This window comes from Melospiza melodia, chromosome 3, assembly GCF_035770615.1.
Source record: "Melospiza melodia melodia isolate bMelMel2 chromosome 3, bMelMel2.pri, whole genome shotgun sequence".
In the NCBI taxonomy this organism is placed as follows: Eukaryota; Metazoa; Chordata; class Aves; order Passeriformes; family Passerellidae; genus Melospiza; species Melospiza melodia.
The window spans coordinates 39,129,953-39,154,966 of record NC_086196.1 but is presented as its reverse complement, the minus strand read 5'-3'; the positions used below and the strand labels follow the sequence as shown (position 1 = coordinate 39,154,966).

The following is a 25,014-nucleotide window of genomic DNA, read 5'->3' as shown; positions in this document are numbered from 1 at the left end:
CCTGCCCTCCTAGCTGGTTCAATATATTTTGATGTCAGACTATTGACAAGCAAACCAAAGGCTGAAATAAAATCATGTTTACCTGTAATGAACTGGCAAAAATGCAGTTCAAGGTAAATGTAACCCTGAAGCACAAACACTTATTTATCAAGCAGCAAGGGGAAAATGGTGAAGCATTTGAACTTCTTTAAATAAACCAGCTGAATATATTTACTGCTGCTCTTGAGTCTGCTATGTGGCAACCTAGAAACAAATAGATAAAAATAAATAAAAGCACTGTGAAAATGAATAGCACCATTTATATGCTGCTGTTCTTGAGTTTTCCAGGTGTCAGTAACAATTAAAGTTGTTGCTCTTGACACTCCTCTAAGCTAGAGCCAAAGCCTGCCACCAGGTTCTCAGCAAACAGGCAGCAATACTTCTTCCAAAACCCAGTTTGTTGCAGGATTTCACCTGGTAGCAGCAGTTCCAAACACAGCCTATGCTTCTGCAGCCATGACCAAGCATCTTCTCATTGAATAAGCCTCCAAGAATGGTTTGATTCTTTTCCTAGCATTCTTTCTGTATTCTCTAATTCTCTTGTTAAGTTCACTTTCTGATGTAGAGCACTGAAACCAGTGAGCCCACCAGGCTGTAATTTCCATAGCTTCCTCTTGCCTTTTTTCCAGCCCCTGCAATAAGCTTAGTCACGGGGAGGTTTCTATGAGCCTGAACTTAGAACCTTCTACCCAGGATCTCTGTAATTCCTTGCGGATCTCTCAAGGTTGCAAACCTGACTCTAAAACATGCTGGCAAGCTCGAAAGCCGTGGCTATGAAGAGCTGTGGCCCAGCAGGCAGGGACACCAGCTTGAGGCCCCTCCGAGGGCAGTGGCACAGGAGCAGCCTCCTGGGCCCCTGCAGCGTGGTGGCAGGGCCATTTATTTGCAGGGAGGGAGGAGAGCACAGCCTGGGGAGCAGGAGGAGCCAGCTGCACGGCTCTGAGGAGGGGCTTGTGTTCACGCAGGAGATTATTTGTTTATTTTATAAAAATACCTGTGTATCTGCATTTGTTGGCTAACTATTAGGATTTTCAGGGAATAGGTTCCATTTTTGCTTCCAGTGTAATCTTTCAGCAGTTTGTTCCTCAAGCTAATTATTATGCTAAAAAATCTGAAACCCAACCAACCAACCAAAAGAGCCAAAACAAACCCCTCCCCCATCCAAACTTACCTCAATACTAGACCATTTTTCTTTCGATTACATATTACATTAAACAGAAGTATCTTCTATAACCTTTCTGAAAAATGATCGTTTTTATTGTGCTACACTATTTTTCTTCCATGCCTCTGTTCCAGGATGCACATTATTAGCCCTGATCGTTCTCAAAAGAAATTTTTATTTTTCTCATCCTCTTCAGCCTCTTTTGGCTTTGCACAAGACTTGAACTGTTTATTAAGTGACAGGCTACCACTGACAAAAAAAATCTGTTCCAACTTAAGGGCTGAAAAATTGGACAAAGCTTTTAAAATGTGTTTTGTCCTACTACCAGTAATCTTTCTACTTATTTACATGGCTCCTACTGTCCCACATGTCCCAATAACAACATCCTTCTGTGAAAGAAAGCAATGAGAAAGGAAAGTATTCATAGCCCCTCTGAAAAGGAAACCATGTTGAGAGATTTAGGTCCTGATTCAAAACAGTATGAAGGCTCTGATTCCTACCATCACTGATGTCAGTGACGAGCCAGATGTCTGATGTCTTTAATTTGGGCTTCAGTGATTTCTTCAAGGTATAAGTAAAATCATGGTCCAGCTGAGATGTGAGTATATCTATAGTGATAAATTGCCATCTTTTATCACCAGCCAAATACCATCATCACAGGCATGCCTGTTTCTTTCCAATAAAGCCATCCATCCCAGTCATTAAAAATGGTCTGTTCCTAAATAGCTTTTTCAGCTTAGCTGTCTGGTTCACAAGCCCTTTGAGCTCTGAGGCAGATTAAATCTACAAACACAGTCATAACCTTTGTTTATGGAATGGGAAAGACTCAAAGAGAGCTCGAAGTAATGGTCAGGAGAACAGGACAGGCTACTGACATCAGTTAAAGGGCTTAAGCAAAGAAATATTATTTCTAAACTCCGAAAATACCTATTATGGTAAAAACGCTTCTTTCCCATGTCATTTTGTAAACATTAAGTAAAAACATAAAATACAAGTTATTAAGAACAATGGTGACAAAGTAATGTTTTTAATATTCTTCTTAAAAACACTTTTGAAAGCATTTATTTGAAATACCGAAAAAATTTAACTGTATTTAGTTTTTATAGTTATAAAATTTTGAACACTCTTCTGCATAAAATAAAAAAAGCTACAGCATTTCTCAAATTTCTGAGTAACAGCCAAATAAACTACCAATAATTTCATCCTTCATGTAAGTATCCACTAAGAGGTATACAATCAAGACTGAACCATACTCGTATTCTTAATTCATTAGTGGAACTTGAAGGCCCTCTTCTGGATTATAAATTACTGCATGGCCAGGCAAAGTACATGGAAATGACAAAGCCAACCAACACTATGAAAAGTGTCTTAAATACATTTTATTCATATTATTACCAACTTAATTTCTGGGTTTTCCCCTGTATTTGGCCATTTTGGTTACTATAATTTAGTATATAATTATATATATACTAACATATATATATATATAATATATATATATATTTAGTAAATAATTTAGGAGCTCAGAACAACTTCTTAGTGGATTCTTAAAAATGAAGTATTTCTTATGCTGATATTCACAAGAGGAGTGGACAGTCTAAAGAGAATTGTGGAGAGTTTCTCCACAACTCTGTATGAAGGTGTTATGCAGTCAAGTGATACTTGCTTATCCTTATTAAGCAACAGCAGACACAAACGGACGTGTGATTGTCTGTATGTCCCTGTCTACACAGGTATGTGACTTTCAGAAATTACCTCTGAAAATCTGGCTGGTGCTAAGGTAGAAAAAAATGAGGAAACATTTGCAATGGTCTTAAGTCTTCAAGGACTGTACAATTCCTTTATATGCCTTTTGAATGAATTTACACACACAGAGACTGTAAAGGACTTACAAACGTAACCTTCTAAGAGAGATGCTTGCTTGCCTAAGCAAACATTTCCTATTGAAAAGCAAGATGCTTCTCCACACATAGAAGGAAAAAAATATCCTAGAATGTACTGTACAGAATACCATTGTAATGGATCTGTCTGTAAACAAGTGGACTTGAACCACCAGTTTTCCTCTTTCTAAAAACAGCCATTTACTCTTTTGATTTCTCATGATAACAAGAAATCATAAATATAAAAATGCAGGAACAGGTACTAAGTATCCTATTAGTAAAAACCCTGCAGAGAAAATTAAACAGAGTTTGATTGAACTGCACATTTTCAAAAAGCAGCATGCTGAAGAAACCTTCACATATTATTTTTTGGTAAGTGTAGGGCTACTGACGACGATCCTTTTTCCGTACTTTGGATTTTGGTGCTGCCAAGAAACAGGAAAGGAGAAGAATCATCAGAAGTGAATTACAGTAATTCCAGTGCCAACATTCTTTTAAATTAGGTTGGGATCAAAATGGATGCATTAATGCAAAACCTACCATTGGGATTTTCTTGTCTGTAAAAAGCTTTTAACAATTCCACTGCTTCTTCAGCACGATAGCCAGAAGAGCACTGTTCAAATTAGAATGATGTTAGTGAGCACATCTGAGAATAACATATTCCATGCTTCACAATAATGCCTTGAGTACAGAATAATTTTAAACAACTGTACTGTCAACTTAGGGGTCAAAAAAAATCTCTTTTTCAGGTTTAATACCTAATACACTTTAAAAACACTATGTTGAGGCTTAATAGAATAAGTAATTTCCGTAATAACTTAATATTAGGTAAAACAAACTTTCTTAGTAAATTCTGTAAAATTTTTTATGAAATCTACAATTTCTTTCTTATGAATGTGTTTCCAACCTCCCATACTCCTCAAGCACTTGGAAACATAAGAGAAATACACCTAGGTATTTGCAGATAAGATTCCTGACAGAAAACACTCATCCACATATCTATTCTTTATTCCTAACAGTCACCTTTCAGATCTTTTTGGTCCTTCTAAAATACTTTTCTATGCCATGAACACTAATGACAAAGCATTTAAATGTCACTCACACTAAATAAATCTCCACCCATGCTAGGAAACAAGTATTTACTCCTATACATACCACTGCAGTTGCCTACAGAAACAAAAGATTCATAGTATTGAGAACCTTCTCCTTTCTGTCTTCTGAATGTATTAAAAAATGAAATACCACATGCCAATGTTAGCAAATGAACACTCTTCCAGTCCCAACTACACCAATTAATTCAGATGTTAGTCTCACTGACACACTGACAGAAAGATGCCTAATATGTTTACACTGGAGTGCCAACCAGTATTGTTTTCCTGACTGAAATTCTTTGAGCCTTGAGCCTTTAGTGCTTATTTACAATGCTGAAACACGCTACTTGTTTTTTACATTCATTAAGTCATTAATGTGAAATGTGGAAAAGAACTCCAGGAATCAGTATCACTGTCTAAGGCAAAATCATGTACAACTGTGAATAACGTAATAAATAAAATGCTATAAATAATCTCTACATCTATGTATGGGTACACAGGTAGTATCATGCTGTAAAGCACCTAGATTTATTTATACTCTACCTCCACTGAATGCTTGTCTAGCCTTTCTCACATGACAAAGATGCCTAAAGTATCTCAGACACTGCTCAGTCTTTCAGTATCCCTACTATTCAGAAAGTTTCTTGATAGCTAAACTGAATTTCCTCTGCTACTGTTGCAGTTCAGATTTATTTTGGGATTTGAACTACATGAAGTAAGTCTAAGCTAATACATTTTACCTCATAAAATCACAGACTGAAAACAAAAATACAATAATTTCCAGTGGCTCAGCTAAAACCCAGTAATTTTATAAGTTGCTGTTACTTGATATTTATTGATTATGTATTTGTACATTCTGCAACTTAAAATCATTTCCCCCCATCTCTTCCTGTAGCATATATTTACTGTTCTAAGTATTACACGTATTTTAGATATATTTAATTCTTACCTTGTCCCACAAGCATAATTCTTTCCCTTACCCTTTGACACATCCTTTTAAATAATTTAAGACTGTCATCAAGGTTTCCTCAGTTTTCTTTTAGGACCTAATTTTTTTTACATTATTTTCTGATTAGGCCAACTTTACTTGACTTTGATCATCTTCCATCTATGTCCTCTTAAAGTGATGCATAAGATTCTAAAATCCTGGTGGCAAAGCCAGGCACAGCACCCTAGCTGGAAAACAAAGGAAACATTTTACAGCCTACTTCAAATGGGTCTCCTGAGTCCACCATATCATCAGATGAGATGCTCAGAACGGAGCCACAGCCTCCAAATCGCTCATTTCGACAGCCGTACACGACCCGTGGAATTTATGGGAGTGAGTCAAGGTATTAAGTGAAAAACAAGCAGGAAGTACAGAAGCCTGATCTAGGCAGTCATCAAATTTCCTAAAATGCGCTAGAACTCTTCAAACTAAATTAGCTTGAGCTACAATTCCTCCCTTGTAAAATCAGAACTTACTTTTGAATGATGTAAGATGTACTGCTGAAGAGGCACATCCAGCCTTTCTCAGAAAAGGGGAAACATGAATCTCCAAAGCAGGGTCATACAAAGACATGGTTTACTGATTGATACAACATTCAAAGCTGAACACAGAACTGCATTTGACTCATTTTACATCCTAAGAAACATCTCTAAAATGTATTTGTAATCTCTAACAGTTGTTTGCCCTAACTGCACCATATCTCTGTCACCCCTGAGTCCCTCGCTGTTCACCATGGAGGTGGGTGCAGACCCTCAAACCACCCCTCGTGGCTTTCCCTGACACTGTCCAGCCTTTCTTTGTGGGCCCACAGTGGAAGCAGCAATGGTTTGAGCCAGCTTCCCAGAGTGAGTCAGCAGGAAAGGATACTCATCAAGCGCAGGGCAGCTGCACACATGATACAGGGCTCCACAGTTACGTACAGCACCAGCTGCGGGAACACCTCCCGATAATCCCTCTTGTGCTGCTTGCACCACTCAAGGACCCGGTCGATTGCCACCATTTCTGCGTGTCGGGTAGCCTTGAAGAGAAAAACAAGTATTTTCTTTAAAGTTTGCATTTATTCACTTTTGTTATAGAAGTAATGTAATGCTCTTTGCTGCTTCAAGTTGCAAAAGACATTTTATAGCACCCAGACTGCAGAAGAAATACTCAATCCAAGAAAGAAAATATTCAACTCCAACCTCCTGTGTGTAGCACACAAGAGCTACAAGTGACAGTTTTTTCTTCTACTTTTTCCAAGGCAGAGGAGCACAGTCAGTTGTTCTCCTCTCTCACTCATGCCAGCACAGTGAGGCAGGACATGAAAGCTCTGCTTGAGGCTTAAGGGACACACAAAGCTCACTGGCACAACTGACGTAGCCCATAGCCTGCTCTACTTCCAAAAGCAAGAATACAGGCTGGATTACCTTCTCTGGAAATATTAACAAAATGCTCCTTGCTGGTACCTTTTCCTCTCTCTGACAATATTCCTGTGCTCACAAGGAACGAATACACTATGAACAGTTTGCCTCAGGTTTAATGCTGCCTGGGGATACATGTACAGTAAGTCCCTCAAGTAACAGGCAGGGATTTCAGCATATGACTGATTACAAAAAGACAAAGGAATATTAATTTCTCTTTTTTCATCTAAGATAACTGAATGATTAGTATCTCAATATCTATGTCACAAAAATGTGAACACAAGCGTTGACTTTATTAGCAGAGAGACCAAAACAATCACCAATGTCCCAGTAGCACTCTGAAATGCCTGCAGCACTGTGTTACACCAATGAAATGTGACAGCAAAAATTTCAGGAAGGCCTAGTTTTGAAAGGACTCTTCAGTTAGAACCTGATGCTTATTTGAATGAAGACTATTAGTATTTTCCTTCCTTTTCTATCTATTGTGAAAAAAGGTTTTTGATATGAGCATTAGAGTAAGACTTAATCAATCCAGATTATATCTGTACTTCTGTTTTGTATGTCCTTACACGACCCTTGATAGCTTCCTCTCATAACATGAACTTGGGTTAATGTTTTAGCACTGTGAAGATCTATGGTGATAACACTGAGATGCTCTGCAATACACGGCCAAGGGCTCATAACTTACTGCTGTGTTTAATATTGCTCAAATACATTTAAAACCTCCTAGAAAGGCCATGCAGCTGCTGCAGGTCCTACCAGCTTCTGCAGTAATAGAAGACAGCTACACAGACAAGATTACACTAATATGGAACACTACTGCACACCAGTGGACCCATATCTTAAGTAAAACACTGCTTTGGTCATGCCATGTCTTGAAGACACAGGAACATCAGGACAAAGTCACCTCAGGATGAGAAAGGATTATCCAAGTTACAAAACCATCCCCATTTAGAGACTAACTAGACTGTGGCTCTTAACAGACACAGTCAATAGTTTTCCAAGTTAAGAGGACTACAGTAGAGGTTTCTAAAATAATCAAGAAAAATGTGGAAAAATCACAGTTATAACTGTGATTCATTATTTCTCATAACAAGTGAGCACCCAATGAAATTATCAGGCAGCATATATAAAACAAACAAAAGGAAGTACTCTTTCACAAATTATATTGTGAAACTCATTGCCACAGGATGCTATGGGAGCCAGAACCAAAAATGAGATCAAAAAAGGTTTAAGACAAATTCATGGAGGATATGTGCATGGAGGATAGCTACCAGAAACAATGATCCAGATATAGCCTTGGACTCTGGAAGTCCCCAAGCTATTAACTTCCAGAAGTGGAAAGGATGCGCAAGGGGAAGGTTTACATTTGTTTCTTGAGCTCCCTCCTTACTCAACCTATTAAAGGTCCATCTTAAAGACAAGATAAAAGGGAAAAACTAACCTTCCAGGTCTGTCTTAAGATTTTATTTTGTATTAAGCTATTACCAGATAGCCTTTTTTTGACTTGCTGTGTATAAAGTAACAGATTATTTTAATTTTGAATCACTGATTCAATTCATAAGCTTAACTTGCCAAATATTACACACTATTCTAAAGCCAAGAAAGCAAAAGCAGGTTAAGAGTGGCAAGGGAAAATGAGAATTGTCACAGAGTGGCAAATGGTGTACCAAGGGAAAAAAGCTGACTCAATGGGCCAAAAGCCTTGACAGTGCCCCAAACTGTGGCAATAAAGGTATCACAGACAATAAAGGTATCACCACTGCCCTAAAAAGCTTACTTTCTAAATTTTAGACCATAATTAACAAGCGAGAGTAAAGGGGTCCAAAGCTCAAATCTCTGCGTTATTTTGTGGCTTCACTACAAAAACAATACTTCATTTTCAATCCCCTACAGTGCCTGCAGGACACTTGCTAAAATGACCCAAGGAAACAGAACAAAGAGGAGATGTCTGTGTGTATCAACAAAGGACCCAGGACAGAGAACATTTTATTGGGAAGTGAATTATTTGATCACATGTTGGAATAAAGATGCCAAAACCACATTTCTTGATGGGCAGGGTCACATATGCTGTAAGGGAGAAAATTCTCAGGTTGGCCTGAGGCAAGACTGTGAACAAGCAAGTGTGGGAGCTTCCAGAGGGAACACAGCACTGGCACAGGCTTGTGAACGAATCGCCAGGCTGTCCAAACCCAATGTCTTACACAGACACTTGCTGCACTGTTGCCCAAGGAAGACAAGTAGTGTCATGTCTATTTTGAAATGCTGATGCCACAGCTATGCTCCTGAAAAAATAAAGCAAACACAGCTGTACACATACTCCCTTCTCCCAAAATCAACTCCTCACAGAACACTGCAATGATCAGAAATTTTGCAAATACCTTCCACAGAGTAAGCAGCAGTATTTCTGACATGAATGTGTCCTGCTGTGGACATGGCAGGCAAAAAAAAAAAAAAAAAAAAAAAAAAAGGCATGCAGGGTGACAGGAGACAGCCTGAAAACACTGAAGTTTTTGGCAACTGATTTTTTTTTTTTGCCAAAATGAGCAGTTTAGGAACATAATGAAAGAGGGCATAAAGAAGACACTACCTGCTCCTAACTTCAGCCCACTACATCACAGGACGCAGGGACCTGCTTAAGGAGAAGACAGAATTTATTGACAAAAGGCTCAGAGGCAAGCTGATTCCTGACCAAAGGCAGAATTGCAGGGAAGTACTGAAGATCTAATTAGATAAATGATTACTTCTTCAAAGCAGGAACAAAGTTTTCATGGAGTTCAAAAAGTCAGTATGCTATAAAGCTGCATTTTTGGCAGCCTAAAAACTGCCAGTCTCATAGCAATGCTTTAATGCATCAAGGCAGAGTGTTAAATGAGTGAAACCTTCAGAGCAAACAGAGTCACAGAAATAAAAACCAGGAAGGACAGGTGTCAGGATTGTATGATACCTATCCAGGAGGGTCTCAATAGTAAAGCAGGCAACATAACAAACCTTTAAAGGTAGTGTTACAAGGGCTAGTCCTTATAAAAGGTAAATTTAACAAGAAGATAGCTGAGACTAAATTAACTTAGTTAATTAAGATATTAAGATAGCTGAGACTAAATTAACTTAGTAATTTCCTTTGACAAATGTTTTTTCTAGGCAAGAGAAACATCAGTTTTTCTGGACATCTCCAGTGCATCTGGCACAGCACAACCTGCGAAATTACTATGAGTGGGGAAAACAGCCTAAAGCAAGGAATGTAAGGTGAGCAAGAAAAGAAGAGACATTGCACTGACAGGGGAAATATTTTTCCAGAGGGAACTCATTACCACAGACACTCAAAGATCATTTGGCTTAAATGTTTCCAGTCGTGTCACTGGCATTAACTGGAAAAACCCCTACAGAAAGCAGCTGATGATGTGATGTCTTTTGTACGATGAAAGACATCACGAGAAGTGACAGGGTGAGAGGGTCATTCAGGAGGTGGATGACCTTCAAGACAGGAGTAAAGAAAAAAGAAAATTACAAAAAAAAAAAAAAAAAAAAAAACCAAAAAAAAACAAAACAAAAAAACCCAACAAAACAGCATAAAGGACCAAGGAAGCTCCAGAAAACATGGGTGGACTTTCTTCCAGGGAGAATGTGAACTACTATTGTTATCAAACAAAGCACAAGTCCATCTGGAATAAAATTCCAGTTAAGTGTTCTTAAGAGTTCTGGTTAAGTGAATTCAAGAAAGAATGAATCAAAGCTGGGATGGCTATATAAAAGAATTATTCTAATGAACACAGAAAGCCAGCCTGTCTTCTGAGAGGAAATTAAACAGCTGGCTTGAGAAAAACAAAAGCTGAAAAGGAATAAGACTTTAAATACATCCAAGCTATGTAAAATAATGGATGGTGCTGGCACAAGAACAGGGAGATATGAACAGAACATAAAAAAATTTGAAACTGGAAATTAGACATTTTTTAGCCATCTGAGGGATGATGTTCTGGAGAAGTCCTTCAGTATAAGGTGGGACAATAAATTAGTTTTAAAACAGACCTTGACATTTATGATGTCTGCTGGAACTGCCTCAATGGTTCAAGAAGATTGTTTTTTTCTCCAGGATGGTCCCTAAATAATGCCAGAAATCGTTAGGAGAAAACTGAAAACAATTTCCTACGTTCACATTTCATAACAAGTACTGCTTTCAAGCTTAGATTTTTTTTCAGACTACGTGGAGCAATTAAAATGATAAAAAATTTAGAAGCACTAAGTACCCAGCATTTCCAATCACTATAATATAAACATTCATGAAAACTGAGTCACAAAAGAAGTGAAATCTGAGCTGAGCAGCAATTCGAAAAAAGCTTTGCTTTCAGAGATATTAACAGATTACTGTTTCCAAACTCCAGCTGATTGATTTTAAATCAGGCTCCTTGCATTTTAGTTGTACCTTCAGACAGCCCTGACACAAAACATGCCTGAAAGCTTCCCTGACATTTTGAAGTTGATTTTGATTTTGTAATCAGTCTTGTCAGTTATGTTCTGTTTATTAACATGTGATTTCTACACAATATTACTATCTCTAGCATGATTTTCCCAAGAAGCGTCTGCTTCCCCACAGTGCTTACAATTGTGTAACATGAGACCCCTAACTTTTCTCTCATCTGGCTTTCTTAAAGCTGTACTAGAATTCTCTTAATACATTACAGATTGTCCTGCAGAACAAATTACTATAATGATTCATCTTTACTGTTATATTTTTCAGCTTAGAAGACTCATTTTAACTTTTTATTATGTTTTCAGATTTGAGACATCTAACATAAATTACAGCCAGACCCTGCAGTCAGATTAATTTATCCACAACTTCCAGTTATACAAAATCCCTGTTGGCACTAATGGGTCTCTCAGCACCAGGTGTTATAGTTGGTTAAGGTTGCAACAGGTCTAAAATGTGCAGGAAATAGTTTTTGTTCTGGCCTGCGGACAGAACCTCATCAGGGGAGGCTGCACGGTCATTTCTCACTCCTAACCCCGGTGACTTCAGGAGAGCACGTTTGAGAGCCAGCCCCGGCACAAGCCAGGGCAGGGCGGCCGAGCCGCGGTGTCCCCGGCCCGCGGCACTCACGTTCTTCGTCTCGTTGACTTCGTTCCTGCCCCTGCCTATGACCTCGCCGTTGTAGACCAGCAAGCAGCCCACGGGAACCTCCCCTTTCTCCAGCGCCTCCTTAGCCTGCGGGACGGACAGACAGACAGTCGGACAGACTGGCGAGGGGCACAGGACGGCGTTACAGCAGCGGGACGAGTTTCCGCCGGCCCCATCCCCCGCCCCGCCCCGCCCCGCTGCCGTGAGGGGCCCGGGGCTCCCCGCGGTTTCCCCGCGGCACGGCGGGAGCCCCGGCCCGCACTGACCACGTCGAGCGCCTGGTCCATCCAGGCCAGCACGGCCGCCTCCCCCGCCTCCGCCATCCCGGGCCGGGCGCTGCTTCCGGGGCACCGCGGGCGGCGCCGCCGTCGCCTCCGCCCCTTCCGCCGCCGCCGCGGGGACCCGAGGGGCGGCCGCGCCGGGGCGGGCCAGGCTCGCAGGATGCTCCGGTCGCTCTGGAGTTTCCTTAAGCGGCACAAGAAGAAATGCCTGGTCCTTGGCACCTTCCTTGGCGGTGAGTGCCCGGTCGGGGGGTGGTGATCCGGGGAAAGGCGGTGCCGGCCCTGGGGCCTCCCCGCGGGGCTCCCGCCGGAGCGGCCCCTCGGAGCTGGCGCTGGGCCCCGCGCCGGCTGGAGGGCTCTGGGGACACCGGAGTGCTCCCGTCCGCCCCCAGAGAGCCCGCAGGACTTTCCCCCGAGGCTGGGAGGGAACCTGCGCGCCGTCCCTTAAGCTCTACGGGACGGGAAGGAGCTCGGGTTGCCCAGGTGCTCGCACAGCAAGTGATGGCGTTACTTTGAAACAATATTGAAGCGCACAAAGCGTGGGTGACACTGGTGTTGTTTTGGGGATGGAGGCTGAAAACCTCCACTTTTCATATGTCATTTGTGTGTTGAGGTGAATTGTGAAATATCACAGACTCAATTAGGTTGGAAAGAAGGTCAAGGAGTCCAACCTTTGACTGAACACCACCTTGGCAGTTAGACCATGGCACTCAGTGCCACATCCAGTCTTCCCTTAAACACCTCCAGGGACGGCGACTCCGCCACCTCCCTGGGCAGCCCATTCCAGTGTCTTATCCCTAATGGCATACCTGCACCTCCCCTGGCACACTGTGTGCTCCTGTTCTGTCACTTGTTACCTGGGAGAAGAGACCGACCCCACCTGGCTACAATTTCCTTTCAGGTATTTGTAGAGAGTGATAAGGCTCCCCCTGAGCCTACTTTTCTCCAGACTAAACACCGCCAACCAGCCACTCTTTACAGGACCGTGTGCTGCAGACTCTTCACCAGCTTTGTTGCCCTTCTCAGGACAAATATACATCAGTTGCAGACACAAAACTTTCACAGAGAGGATTTGCATTAATTATTCAAGCAATTTCTCCCTTAAGGCTCTTGTAGAACCTGTAGGGTGGTTATGGTCTAGTAAGCTCCACCTTCTGTTGAAGTTATTTTTGGTTTGTTTTTAGCTGGAAGTAGATTTAAAAGAGCACATTGGGTCTGTCTCTCTGTTTAATGATGAAGTGCATAGCTGTGCAGCTGGAGATTAGATGCTCCTCAAAAGGCACAGCCAAGTCTTTGTGCACTCAGTGTTCAGATGTTCTTATACCCAGTGTAAATGACACAGAACTGGAACTTGCCTGAACAGGTGAATGTTCTGAGGGCTACAGGGCTTTTATAGTACATTTTGTCATATATTCAGGTGAAGTCCCCTGTGAAGGTGAATTGCATTTACTTCTGGCTTGCCGTGGTTCTTGTGTCATCTGCGTTCTTTCATCATCAATTCCTTCTGGGGTTTTCCAAAGAGTGCCAATTAATCCATGATAACAGGCTGGGTGATGGTTACTGCCATACTGGTCAGGCTGCTCCTCCAGCTCACCCCCTCACCTGCAGGTTTGGTGGCTCTGTGAGTGCAGAGCTGTCATGTTTACCACCACACTTGCAGCCCACCATGTTCAGTAAACAGATTTGCTTTCACACACCAGGCTGTCGCCTGGAAGATGTTCTCTCTCCTTCAGCTGTCTGTGTGAGAGTGGTGGAATAGTAAAAAATCACTTCTCCCAGTTTCAACAACTAAACATGGATCAGTTCCCAAGTGGGAAAGCAGGTATCTGGGAACTTGGGGCTCTCATAGTCTGAAATCTTAAATTCCTCATGCATGAGCAGCCTTCTGCCAGCCTGCAAACCAAGCTAGCATAACTGAGTTTGCAGTTTTTTTCCTTATCATTGGTGTTGTTTATATACAGCTCAGTGTCCCTTTCACTAAAATGCTACTCACTGAAATGTGCTTAAACTAATAATTGTGGCCCAAATTAATGTAAACCATGCTATCATTTTCTGCAGCATGGATCAATTATCTGTTTCTTCAGGCCATGTAGTATTTGAGGACTGTAAAGAATTGCTTTTTATGCATTTGAGACTGAAGTAAATCTGGGTTTCCACAAGCAGGTGAACACCATTAGCTGCCACCAGCAGCAGCTTTGCACCATGTGTTTTAAGGGAGGCAGGGAGATGGAGTGAATTACTGCAGAGTGCTGCTTTACAGCTGTTCAGCAGCTGAACCTTGAGTGCTTTGGTCATCTCCATAGGTATGGCTCAGATCTTGAAAAAACCCCACAAGCTACAGCAATGCCACCACCAGTGAATCAGAACTTTGAGATCTGTGGTGGACTCTCCAAAAAGTACTGCTGAATCTTGAAGGATGGAATGCAGCCTCACCTACTGCTTTTAAACAAAGAATATTTGGAAGTGGCTGAATGATTTAAGGAAAGTATCCAAATCTGCTGCCTTAATAGCAGGGCCTGGAATCTACATTTCTGTGGTGTTTTTTTGAGAGCTACAGGTGCATATTCTGGGAAGGAGGGTGTAGCAAGGAAAATGGGACATCAGAAAATTTAGTGATTTTAAGTCCTTAACTGGCACATCGTCAGAGATTAATGTGAATATTTAATGATTCATTAGACAATACAGAAGAGTTTCTACATTATTACTGAACAGTATTGTATCAGTGTTGTGTTACTGAATTACTGCACCAAAATCAGAGTTGATTGTTAGCTTTTTCTCTCTACTGAAGTGGATTCCATGTGTGTTATCAGTGGCTGTCATTCTTCATACAATTTCTTTCAATCCCAACACTACAGCAGATTTTACTACTTATGAAGATACAAATCTCATTAAATAAGAGCTCAAATTGAGGGAAAAAGCAACTGAAAAAATGTGTAACTCCCCCTTAACCACAGAGTGTGGTTGAGAGGGCCTCACCTTAGCAGAGACCCTGTACAAACCCTTTCTTCAGAAGTTTATTTCTTTGACAATATAAAATACATTGCATACTGAAAAGACTTAAATCTTTTCTTGCCAGCAAAATCTAGTGGTCTGTGATCTAACCCACTAGAAATATGGAAAGTAGAGAGATACAGAGCATGATGGAGCTGCAAGGACACATTAGGTTCAGGTCTTTATTGGATAGTTTGATTAGTTTTTATTTCTCAGCATTCAAGGTAGATTTCAGTAGGTATTGCAAAATGATTCACCATTGAAATTCTGTTGCTGCAGTGGAAGAACAAGCTCAGGGTGTGTCTGGAATGTATGGTCCTGATTTCAGTGGTTCATTAATTATTGCTGAATTTAATCTGTTGCAACCTTTGGCCTGCAGAAAAAGCATTTCAGTTCAGAAATCTCTCTGCTTAGCAGAGAAAGTTGGCTTGGTTTGTGAGTAAGCACAGGGGCATTAAGTATGCTCTGGTGAGACTCAGTGTTACCCAGAGAATAAGGCTTTAGTACCTGCATGTTTAAAAGATGGTTCCATAACAGGACAATTTTATGTCCCTTGATGCATGGCTTGCTTGAACATAAGGATAAACCACAACTTATGGAGCTGTTTGTGTCCTGGAAGGATGGAGGCTTCTATGTGTCAGCACAATTTCTACCTAATAAAATTCTTAAAACTGAGATTTTCCCTTTTTTTTTTCTTTTTTTTTTTTTTTTTTTTTCCCTGAGGTAAGTATGGCAGTGAGGGCAAAATTAGGGTTGTAAAAGAGGTTTCCTGAGAAACTGATGCCTCCTTATTACGCATCCCATTGTTCTGCTCAGCCCTCCATTCCACCTGTGAAGAAGGGGAAGGGCTGAGGGAGAGGGAAGCCATAATTTCTGTGATGTGAGAAATCCCCCCTACCTCTCTGAGGCCACTAGGTGATCATGTAAGAGCCTGCAGAGTTTGTAAACTTCTTGCATTGCTTACATTTAGGTGGGAAGAGATTTACAGTGCTACAGCCAAAGAGGGATATGGAGACAAATCAGAGCAAATTTGTCTCAAATCCAAGTGTTGCTTCCAGAGGTTACAGGTGCTACAGAGCCCAGGGTGCTTCCCAGCTGGCAGCTAAAGCACCACCGAGCCACTCACACACACACAAACACACACACCCCTTCTCCAGTGGGGTGAGGGAGAGAATCCGGCCTGACCAATGCTCAGCTGTCCCTGAACATGCCCTCCCCCCCCCCCCCCCCCGTATCCCCCCCTAATTTTACCGCTCAGATGACATCCTGTGATGTGACATGTCCCTTTGACCCTGTGGGATCAGCTGTCCTGGCTGTGTCTCCTCCAGCTCCCTCTGACCTGCAGCCTCCTTGCTGGTGGGGTGGTGGGATAGGCAGCAAAGGCTTTGTGTGAGCCCTGTTCAGCAACTCCAAAACATCCCTCTACTGCCAGCACTGATCCCAGCTGCTGTGAAGAAAATTAACTCTATCCCAGCCAAATCCAGCACAGACAGCCAGTGCACGTGTAAATATGTTTCACTTCTAGATCAGTTGTAAAACTGGATCAGTTGTAGTTTGAGATCCTTACTGAGGTTCCTGTTCTTGAAGCATCTGACTTCAGGTGATGGGTTTTTTTTATCAGTCATCTGTTTCTGAACCCTCCAAATCAGATGTGTTGGGACTATAGTATTTTCTGTAGTTCATATTTTGATGAAGATAGAAAAAAGTTTCTGTAGGAATTATCTCCTGCACAGCCTCACTATTTCTGAATTTTCTTAATTCCTGGTTTTGTGTGAAACATATGGGAAGATTCAGCATGAAACTTCACCTGTACAACAGTTTAGCTCATTAGACATGAATATATCTTGCTGCTGTAACTTTTTGCAGACCTCCTATCCTATACTGAGCAGCAAAACTAAGTTATATTAGTTATTATAAAAAGCTTATATTGGCTTTGCATGTTTATAGCAAGAGACTTTCAAAATGTCAGCTTAGTTTTTTACAGGTTTGTTAGCTGACTTGACATCATGGCAGTTTTAGGATGTGGCTTTCTCTGGTCCTGCTTCCAACTCCACATGATGATTTCATGTGATGCATTCATTCTGGACTTAGAGCCTGTATCATTGTCAAGTCCTCTGAATTAATGCAACAAATTAATATAGATACACATGGCTGTCCTGAAGAAAAATGCAAACACCCTGCAAGCCAAGCCCCCAGATGGTAGTCCTTGAAATGTCTCATAAGCCAGAGACTTGCAGAGGCTCCACTGCTGTTCTCAGGAGTGAGTGCAGTGGGCAAAAGTTCATTGTCACAGCTGAGACTTGAGTTTCACAAGTGACTGCTGTGTCCTCCGGGCCACTTGTAAGGTACTTACTTACACTTACAAGCCCTGCAGCTGGTGACAGAGGGAGTCTGCTGCTGGCAGCCATACCTCAAGCTTACTGCTGTTTGCTGGGTTTGCTTCAGGTGGGTGAGTGGGAGGGTGGTGCTCAGCAGCTTTTCCTTTGGTTAACTTGTAATGCATCACTCTCCAGAGAAGAGGATAATCCTGGATCAAGCACCATCTGTTAACAGTGGTCAAAGTTAATACTTTAGTACAGGGAAGGGAGGGAGAAACAATGTTGTATTGTATTGTTGTATTGTATTGTGTAAACGATGTGTTGCGTTGTTCTGGACGAGTGTTTTTATGTGGAGACTCCTTGTTAAACCTGAGTGAGAGCTACTTTGTACCCTCCCAGGCCGCAGCAGCTCTGAGTACAGAGTGGGCACACAGCCCTGACAATCCAGTGTTAAGCAATTCCTGCTGTCTCAGTCTCAGAGCTGCTGCTCCTGTGCATCCCTCCAGGCACACACATGATTCTTCTTGAACTGATTGCATGACTCTATGACACTCATGTCTGCATTCAGGAAATCTTGTGTTTCTGTGTGTGTGAGTGGCTCTGTGGTGCTTTAGTTGCCAGCTGGGAAGCACCCTGGGGTCTATAGCACCTACATCCTCTGGAAGCAACACTTGGATTTGAGATAAATAGGCTCTACTTATGACTTTTCTGCTACAAAACCTGAAGTTAAAAGGATTTATTTTGGGGTGTAGGGAAAGTAAACAAAAGTAGTAATTTGGACAAATGACTATATGTTAATGTAATGTGAAAAACATAGTGGGGTAAAATGATTGAGAAAATCATGTGTTCAAGAATTGATCAGTAATGCTACAAAATTGTTTCTATTTCAATATGTTAGCTGAAAAAAACCTGTCAGTAACCTGACAGTTGTATTCTAAATAGATATCTTTGGCAGGAATTGGTAACATTTTAGATTAAAATAATCTTGATTGTGAAGTCTCATTTTTGATTAACAATTAATTGGTGGAATTGCATTTTTTGTACATGGACCCATAATATTAAAGTTTGCATCTAATGAAGTGAGTATTTCATGTGGCAAATGGGCAGTCTAGTCTGCCCAAAGGCTGAAGTGAGGGAGAGACTTACCCATTTCTATTTTATGAGGCTTTTGGGAAATGGAAGTGACTGTGCTTGTTCCAGACTGGTCTGGCTTGTTGTTGCCTGTGAGCAAACATAATGCCAGTATAAATAGCTGGATTTTCTTACAACTATGGAGCACAAAGTTGACAAGGCTTTTCAAACACTGATAATAGTTTTGGGGAGTATTTTGGAAGGTTTTAATTACCTAAAAAATGTAGCTGAATTCAAAACCTTGGGAAGTTTGGGGTTTTTTATGGTACTTGTGTGTTTGGTTTTGGTTGGGTTTTTTTTGGGGAGGGGGGGAGGGTTGTTTGTTTTTTTTTTAGTTTTTGTAGATTTGGTTTATAAAATTAGTTTTGAAACTTTCAGCTTTCAGCAACTGTTAGATGCCTTGTTTGTTCCAATATTGGCTTAACAATTGCACTTTGAAGACAACTTCGTGTTTACAACTTTAGAAAGTACTTTGAGAAAAAAAAAATTAAAAATACTTGGTTTGTTACTTGCATTTCTTCTGTGTGCTGTTACTGACCTGGCAGATGTGGAGCTGGCTGTCTGTAGAGGAGCTTCAGTAATTTAAGTATTAGTCCACACAGACAGCAGATTATTATACTTCTACTGCAGTCTTTTTTTGCATGGGTTTGTTCCTCCCTTGTCTCTGTGCCCCCTCCAAATCTTTCATGAGAGAACACTGGTTACACACCCAAGTAGGAACCTGCTGCTGCCAGTGCATACAGGAGGCAGCAGATGAGCCTGACACATGGTAGGTGCTGTAAGAAGGCCTGGGTGGAGGGGCAGCAATTAATGGAAAGCAGCTTACAGTGGGCCAAGGTGCTGAGGATAAGCCTGGAAGGTGTAGTGGCATCTTGAGAAATGGCTTAGGAAAGGGGGCAGAGATGAGGCAAGATGGGAAGAGGGCTGTGGGCAGCCTGGATGGATATCTGAGCCCCTGGTGGTGTGGGACAAGCAGTTGGGGGAATCTTCACAGGGATGGATGCTGGAAGAGATGAAAATGCAAAACAAAGATTTTTGATGTGTCTTAATGGAAATGAAGATTCCTAGTGAGAGTGGTGAGGGATGGTCAGACTCTCAAGAGTGTGACTGGAAAGTAGGAATGGTTTGTGCCTGTGTGAACAAGCACAGTCAAGCCCCATTGAAACTCAGGCTCTTCCTACAGATGTTTCAGGACCAAATGAAGGAAGTGTTGATCTATAACATTTTTCTCATATGTGATCTTTAGTACTTGAATTTTATTTCTAACTTCTACTAATTTTAGAAATATATATTTTTAAATATTTTCATTTTCATCCATCTCTAGACCTGTGCATTTCTGTTTGCTTTATCTCTTTTTTTTCCTTACCCTACATTGTTTCTCTATTTTGTTTCAGTCTCTTCAGTACTAGTTGTTCACATTGCAGTAGTACCAAAAATGTCTTCTATGAATGGCAAGATACCTCTTCTCAGGAAAGTTTCTTCTCCTGATTCAAGTCATAATCCTTGACATTTTAATTAATTTTGAAAACATTCTTTCTGAGTATTGCTTTGCCAATAATTATTAAAGTACTCAAGACCCCCATATCAAAAAAAACCCCAAACCACTATGCACCCTTATGCTTTAAAAACAAATAAAGGGGTTAAAGGACCTTTCTCACTTCTCAAAAGCTTCTTCTAATATGGCTATTTCTCTGTAGGAGTCTATTTACTGGGAAAATATGGGCAGAAGAAAATCAGAGAAATCCAGGAGCGAGAGGCAGCTGAGTACATTGCTCAGGCACGAAGGCAGTACCATTTTGAGAGTAATCAGAGGACTTGCAATATGACAGGTAAGGAAAAGAAGTAGCTACTGATTTAGATAAGGGGGAGGTGTTTGGGGATTTATGCTACATATTGTCAGGATGGAAGAGGAATAAGAAATGTAGGTAAATTCAAAATCTTAATTAAATACTGATACAAAATAGAGTTGTTTTGCAGATAAAGAGTCTGAAGAGTAGAGGACTAAAGGGAATTTAGGGAGCATCTGAACCCTTACTATCAATAAATCTACAAGTATACATGCAGGTTACAATTTTTTGGACCAGGAACCTTTTGCCTTAAACTGCATGTAGTACTGAGGTGTGAAACAGCATTTAGATTCAAACAATACTGACTTTACAACAGGATTTTGTTATTCATTATATCACGTTGTTAGTAAGCTGCATGGAGAGCTTGGTGGGCAATTTTTAATAAGAAGCACATCAGCCATCAGAGTGTGAAGGTTCCTGACTAGCTGGAGTGCAAAAAGAAAAAGTACTTTTTCTTACAGCACCGGTCTTAGGATTTTTGGAAAGGTGATGACAGAGAAGAATTTTAACAAATTCCTCATCACTGTAAATACAGGCCATTCAAAACTATTTTTATTAAACAAACTAGGCAGTATTTTCTTATTCTGTCTAAATTTGTAATGGCTTATTGGGTGGCTGTAAGTCCAACCTATTTACCCTGACCAATTGGTATTTTATTTTCATCTTTTCCATTTTGTACTGCTGAGAGTGATCTTACTGCAAGGATTAGGTTTTTCTTTGCCCTTCTTTGTGCAAAATCTTATGTTTGGCAGCATGCATTCCTGAGAAGATTTTTCATACTTTGTTCTTAGTATTTATCATGTTTTCCATCTCCTGTTCCTGTCAAGTAGACATTATTCTAAAATGAAACGATTTTTTTCCTACTGGCTTTCTGTCATTCATAACATACCTTTCTCCACTTCTCTTGCTAGAAAAAACAAACCTCAGATCTTTTTCTTCTCACTGGGAGAAATGCAGCAGTGAGGGTTTTTGCCATATTTTCTTCTGGGGCGTTGGAGGCATGTATGCGCAGGATGTGGATACACATCTGCAGCTGAGCCAGTAAAACCACATGGTCACATAAGGGCAGCATTGTGCCCCAGCTCCTGAGAGGCACTGGGGTTATTGCCCTTCTGAGTACTTCCTGGGCTTCCTGTTTTGCTTCTCCTCCCAGCTTTGCCTGTTGAGCACTGGGATGTGCATCCCATAGCAGCTATTGAGTGTGAGCTGAGGATGGGTTTATAATGTGGGGGTTTTTTTGTTGTTGTTGATGTTAACAGGTTTTGTTGTTTGGTTTTTTTCCTTTTAATAACAGTACTGTCAATGCTTCCAACACTGAGGGATGCCTTAATGCATCAGTTAAACTCTGAGAGTCTCACATCTCTTCTTAAAAATAGGTAAGACTGTCTTAAGTGAGTTGAACTCCACTTGTTTTGATGACAAGTTTTTTTCAATTTATATCATGTAGAGAGTATGCAGAATTTTGGTTTAGTGTCCCATTGAATCATTAGTCTAAAGGTGTTTTGAAATCACTATGTAAATACTTTGTCATGTTACATGTATTTTGATAAGTATGGCATTTTCCAAAAATTACAGGAAACAATACTTTCTTTAATGTGCTGCAGTGAGAGCCATGTTTTTTGTTGAAATGGTTATAAAATAGGTAGATAAAAGTACTTGGAGGATCTAGTTCTCTCTTAAAAAGAACAGAATATTATGATAGAGTATGACTGAGATGTTGATGTTGTGTTTGTAAAATGTTTATGTAATCTTACCAAGTTCAGACATGAGTAGTAGTGGAAAGTATCCAAGATGAGATTGCAAATGCATGTAAGAGATGAAAAGTAATTTTTTAAATTTTATTTTTGAAGTTGAACAAATAGGGACATGTCATACATTAACAGAAATGCTTCTTTGTCAGCAAACATCTTGGAATTCCTTGCAACTGCAGGGACAAATAGCCTGTTTTTAAATACATAAAGTACATAACAGCATATCTTAAACCTAAATTGCTTGGTATATGGCACAGAGTAAGAGTGTTATGTAGGCAATTAACCACAGGATTTCTGACCCACTGTAGACTGTCTTTCTAGTTTACCTCCAACTAGTTTATTTATACAGCTATAACTTCAGCTGTCCAGCATTTAACAGGTTACCTATTCAGTCACTGCTTTTTTCAGTCCAAAAACTTCCACAACAGAGCAGCCTGATTTAAAGGGGGAATTGCAGCCTGAATGTTTTTATAATAAACTCTGGGTATTTGCAACTGTTACTGAATATTATTTACCCCAAACAACAAGAAAGTGGGAAAAGTTAATTTTAACGGAATAAATGTATTTATCATAACAGAAGTCTTATTCGATGAAAAAATTAAACTGAGTGAACAAAAGAGCTTGTGGGTCACCAGATATGTCATCTGAACTGTGCAGCAAATAGTCTGCAACACTTTGTAATCCTTTGTTCAGTGGTGAAGACAAATAGTACCTTAGTTTGTTCTCTGTAACAAGCAATCTTTTATCAAGATACGCCTCCTGTCTCTAAATTGTTTGACCAGTTGAAACAGCATAGGGGTACATTGCTGTACCTCTGAGTTCCAACAATCCTACTGAAAACAGAGATAGGCTTTTTCATTGTTAGTGGTATGCACTTACAAAAACAAAAAAAAAAAATAATGCTTGCTACATGCAACATTCTGTAAGCATGGATGGCCATTTAGAGTGGAATTTGTCTTAATGCTTCTTATTTTACTAACACTGAGGAAGTTTTAACTGCATGCTTGAAAGTTTTGAACTAAAATGTAGGGAAGGGGTTGTGAAGGCACAAATCATGGAATCAGTCATCAAAGCTCACTCCGCTTTGAAGTTATTCTTTGAAGAAGCTCTGCTATGCATGGAGATATCGATTTCTTTGCTTTCCACTTCCATTTGAGATCAACCAAACAGCTCCAGATCCCTGAGTGCTGCTGTTGACTATACAAAAGAGCAGACACGGAGATTTACCTTTCTTTCATGTCCCTGAAAATGTATAGTTTTCTCACATAATCTGTGTTGTGGCTTAACATGTTATGGATCTGTGTTATCATATGTTACACATCATATTATACTTTAGGTAATATCCTTTAACTTAAAATCCACTCATTTCCTTAAGTTTGAGGTGGCCAGTGGTACACTGGGGGTGTAAGGAAGCTGAAGTTTTCAGACCTTCAGAGAAATTTTTGAAGAGGTATCAGCACCCAAGACTACAGATGTTCTTGCTTGTTCTGTCCTCCTCTTTTAAAGCCCAGTGATTGAATGAGATAAGGTGAAGTCCCTCCTTCTGCAGCCTTGCAGATGTTGCACATCTTCAGCACTTAGCTTTATTCCAAACCTCTGGTTTCTGTCTGCATTGCTCTTTCCTTCCATAGTGAGAACGGCCTTCCAAATAAATAATTATGAAGTAAAAGTTGAGTTTTGAGTAGCAGCTGAGTCTTAGTAAATTGCAGGAGATGAAAAATTAATTTCCACTGTTAGGCTTAATACTTGCAGACTTTAACTGTTATCTGGTTGCTGCCTTGTGCTGTAAGGAGAAGCTCTGTAAGCTCTAGAAAATGTTTTGATATAGTGTGTGCAAGTGTGGTTGGCTGATGATGTATTGGCTTCTCTACATCTCTTCATTCTGCATGAAGAACTTAGCCCTGATAAGTAGCTTTGAGTCCCATTATATGTTTTATGTATAGAAATACTACAGTGTTTTTTTATAAAGTTCTTCCTTTGTTTTGTTTCAGCAAAGCTTTAAGAACTTGCTGTAGTAGTTTGCAGTTCATTTTGTAATTTTTTGTAATTTTTAAAAAATTTTTGTAATTTTTTGTAAAAAGCTTCATTTTGTAAAACCTGAAAAAGCTGTTTTAGAAGGGCAGAATGAGTTTGAACTAGAAACATTTCCTCTCTGTTAGTTTCTCATAGAGAAGTGGGTTGACAGGGCCAACTCTGAGGCATTCCATTGGACTGACTGGAATCCTGTCTTGGTCTCTGAAAGCTTCTTTCTGTCAGATAAGCTTTGCAAAGTAGCTTGCAACAAATATGTGAATTGGTTATGTTTGCCATGGATCCATGTATCTCTTTCAGCTACTGTTTATTTAATCTGTCTCTTTAGTTTTCAGAGTTGTAGACTTAATAGTTTATTGTATCAGTTTATTTGTATTATTTGTTAGTGGTGAAAGTAAAAAAAAATTATATATGTAAGTAATAGAATGTTCAAACTAATGCCAAAGTGCACGTGTTGTGCCTGTAAGGAGAAATGATTTCTGGTGAGAAGTGCTGAGGTTTGGGTGTTTTTTTAATAAACTGGGTTACTGTAAAGTATAGGTTAATTTGAACTCTTGGCTCTAAATACTTTAGTGTTAATTCTGATCCTAAGAAATTACCAAATGTTTCCCTAAGTGACTTTTACAATATCTGTCCTCCACAATAGACATACAGCAGCCATTCTTTACTGACAGTACTTAACAGGTGAGAATGGCTGGTGAAAATTTTGGGTGGTTAGCTTGCTCTTATTGCCGCTACTGCTGCTGTATTGCTAAGATTACCTCTGAATAGTAGTTGTAAATAGGCAATGTACTTCAGGCAGTTCAGGTGTATCCATGCAATCTGCAGTCCTGCTTTGTTGACTGCAGAATATAAACTTCTAGGAGCTGGTCAGTCAAAAGAATGAACACGCCTCAATGCAAGAAAAAAGATCAACATGTGTTGGTGTGGATGGTGCAAGACTTCTTTTCCATGGATGATTGTGATCTCTTTGGTTTTGATGATCATACAT

At 40.3% G+C, this 25,014-nt stretch overlaps 2 protein-coding genes across 2 annotated transcripts in view; one reads left to right on the top strand and one right to left on the bottom strand.

Annotated features, from left to right (window-relative positions):
- Positions 1-2,212: 2,212 nt before the first annotated feature.
- ADAT2 (adenosine deaminase tRNA specific 2) lies at positions 2,213-12,022 on the bottom strand. Its single transcript, XM_063151391.1, has 6 exons — positions 11,940-12,022; positions 11,656-11,760; positions 6,028-6,178; positions 5,381-5,487; positions 3,622-3,694; positions 2,213-3,506 (listed from the first exon to the last, which is right to left on the bottom strand). The coding sequence occupies exons 1-6, from the start codon at positions 11,994-11,996 to the stop codon at positions 3,466-3,468; spliced, it is 534 nt and encodes a 177-aa protein (XP_063007461.1). The 5' UTR covers positions 11,997-12,022; the 3' UTR covers positions 2,213-3,465.
- A 44-nt stretch (positions 12,023-12,066) lies between these two features.
- The window catches only part of PEX3 (peroxisomal biogenesis factor 3), a 20,883-nt gene continuing 7,935 nt past the window's right edge, over positions 12,067-25,014 (top strand). Inside the window, exons 1-3 of the mRNA XM_063151390.1 lie at positions 12,067-12,187; positions 20,092-20,223; positions 21,536-21,617. Of these exons, the coding sequence (XP_063007460.1) occupies positions 12,115-12,187; positions 20,092-20,223; positions 21,536-21,617 (287 nt within the window). The 5' untranslated portion in view covers positions 12,067-12,114. The remainder of the gene's footprint in view (positions 12,188-20,091; positions 20,224-21,535; positions 21,618-25,014) is intronic.

What these genes read in the sequence shown, in the direction of transcription:
- ADAT2 (XM_063151391.1), bottom strand. Translation starts at nt 11,996, where the DNA reads ATGGCGGAGGCGGGGGAGGCGGCCGTGCTGGCCTGGATGGACCAGGCG. An exon ending in TGGACCAGGCGCTCGACGTG is followed by an intron (nt 11,761 to 11,939) that starts GTCAGTGCGGGC and finishes TCCGTCCCGCAG; the next exon opens with GCTAAGGAGGCGCTGGAGAA. An exon ending in AAGTCAACGAGACGAAGAAC is followed by an intron (nt 6,179 to 11,655) that starts GTGAGTGCCGCG and finishes TTTCTCTTCAAG; the next exon opens with GCTACCCGACACGCAGAAAT.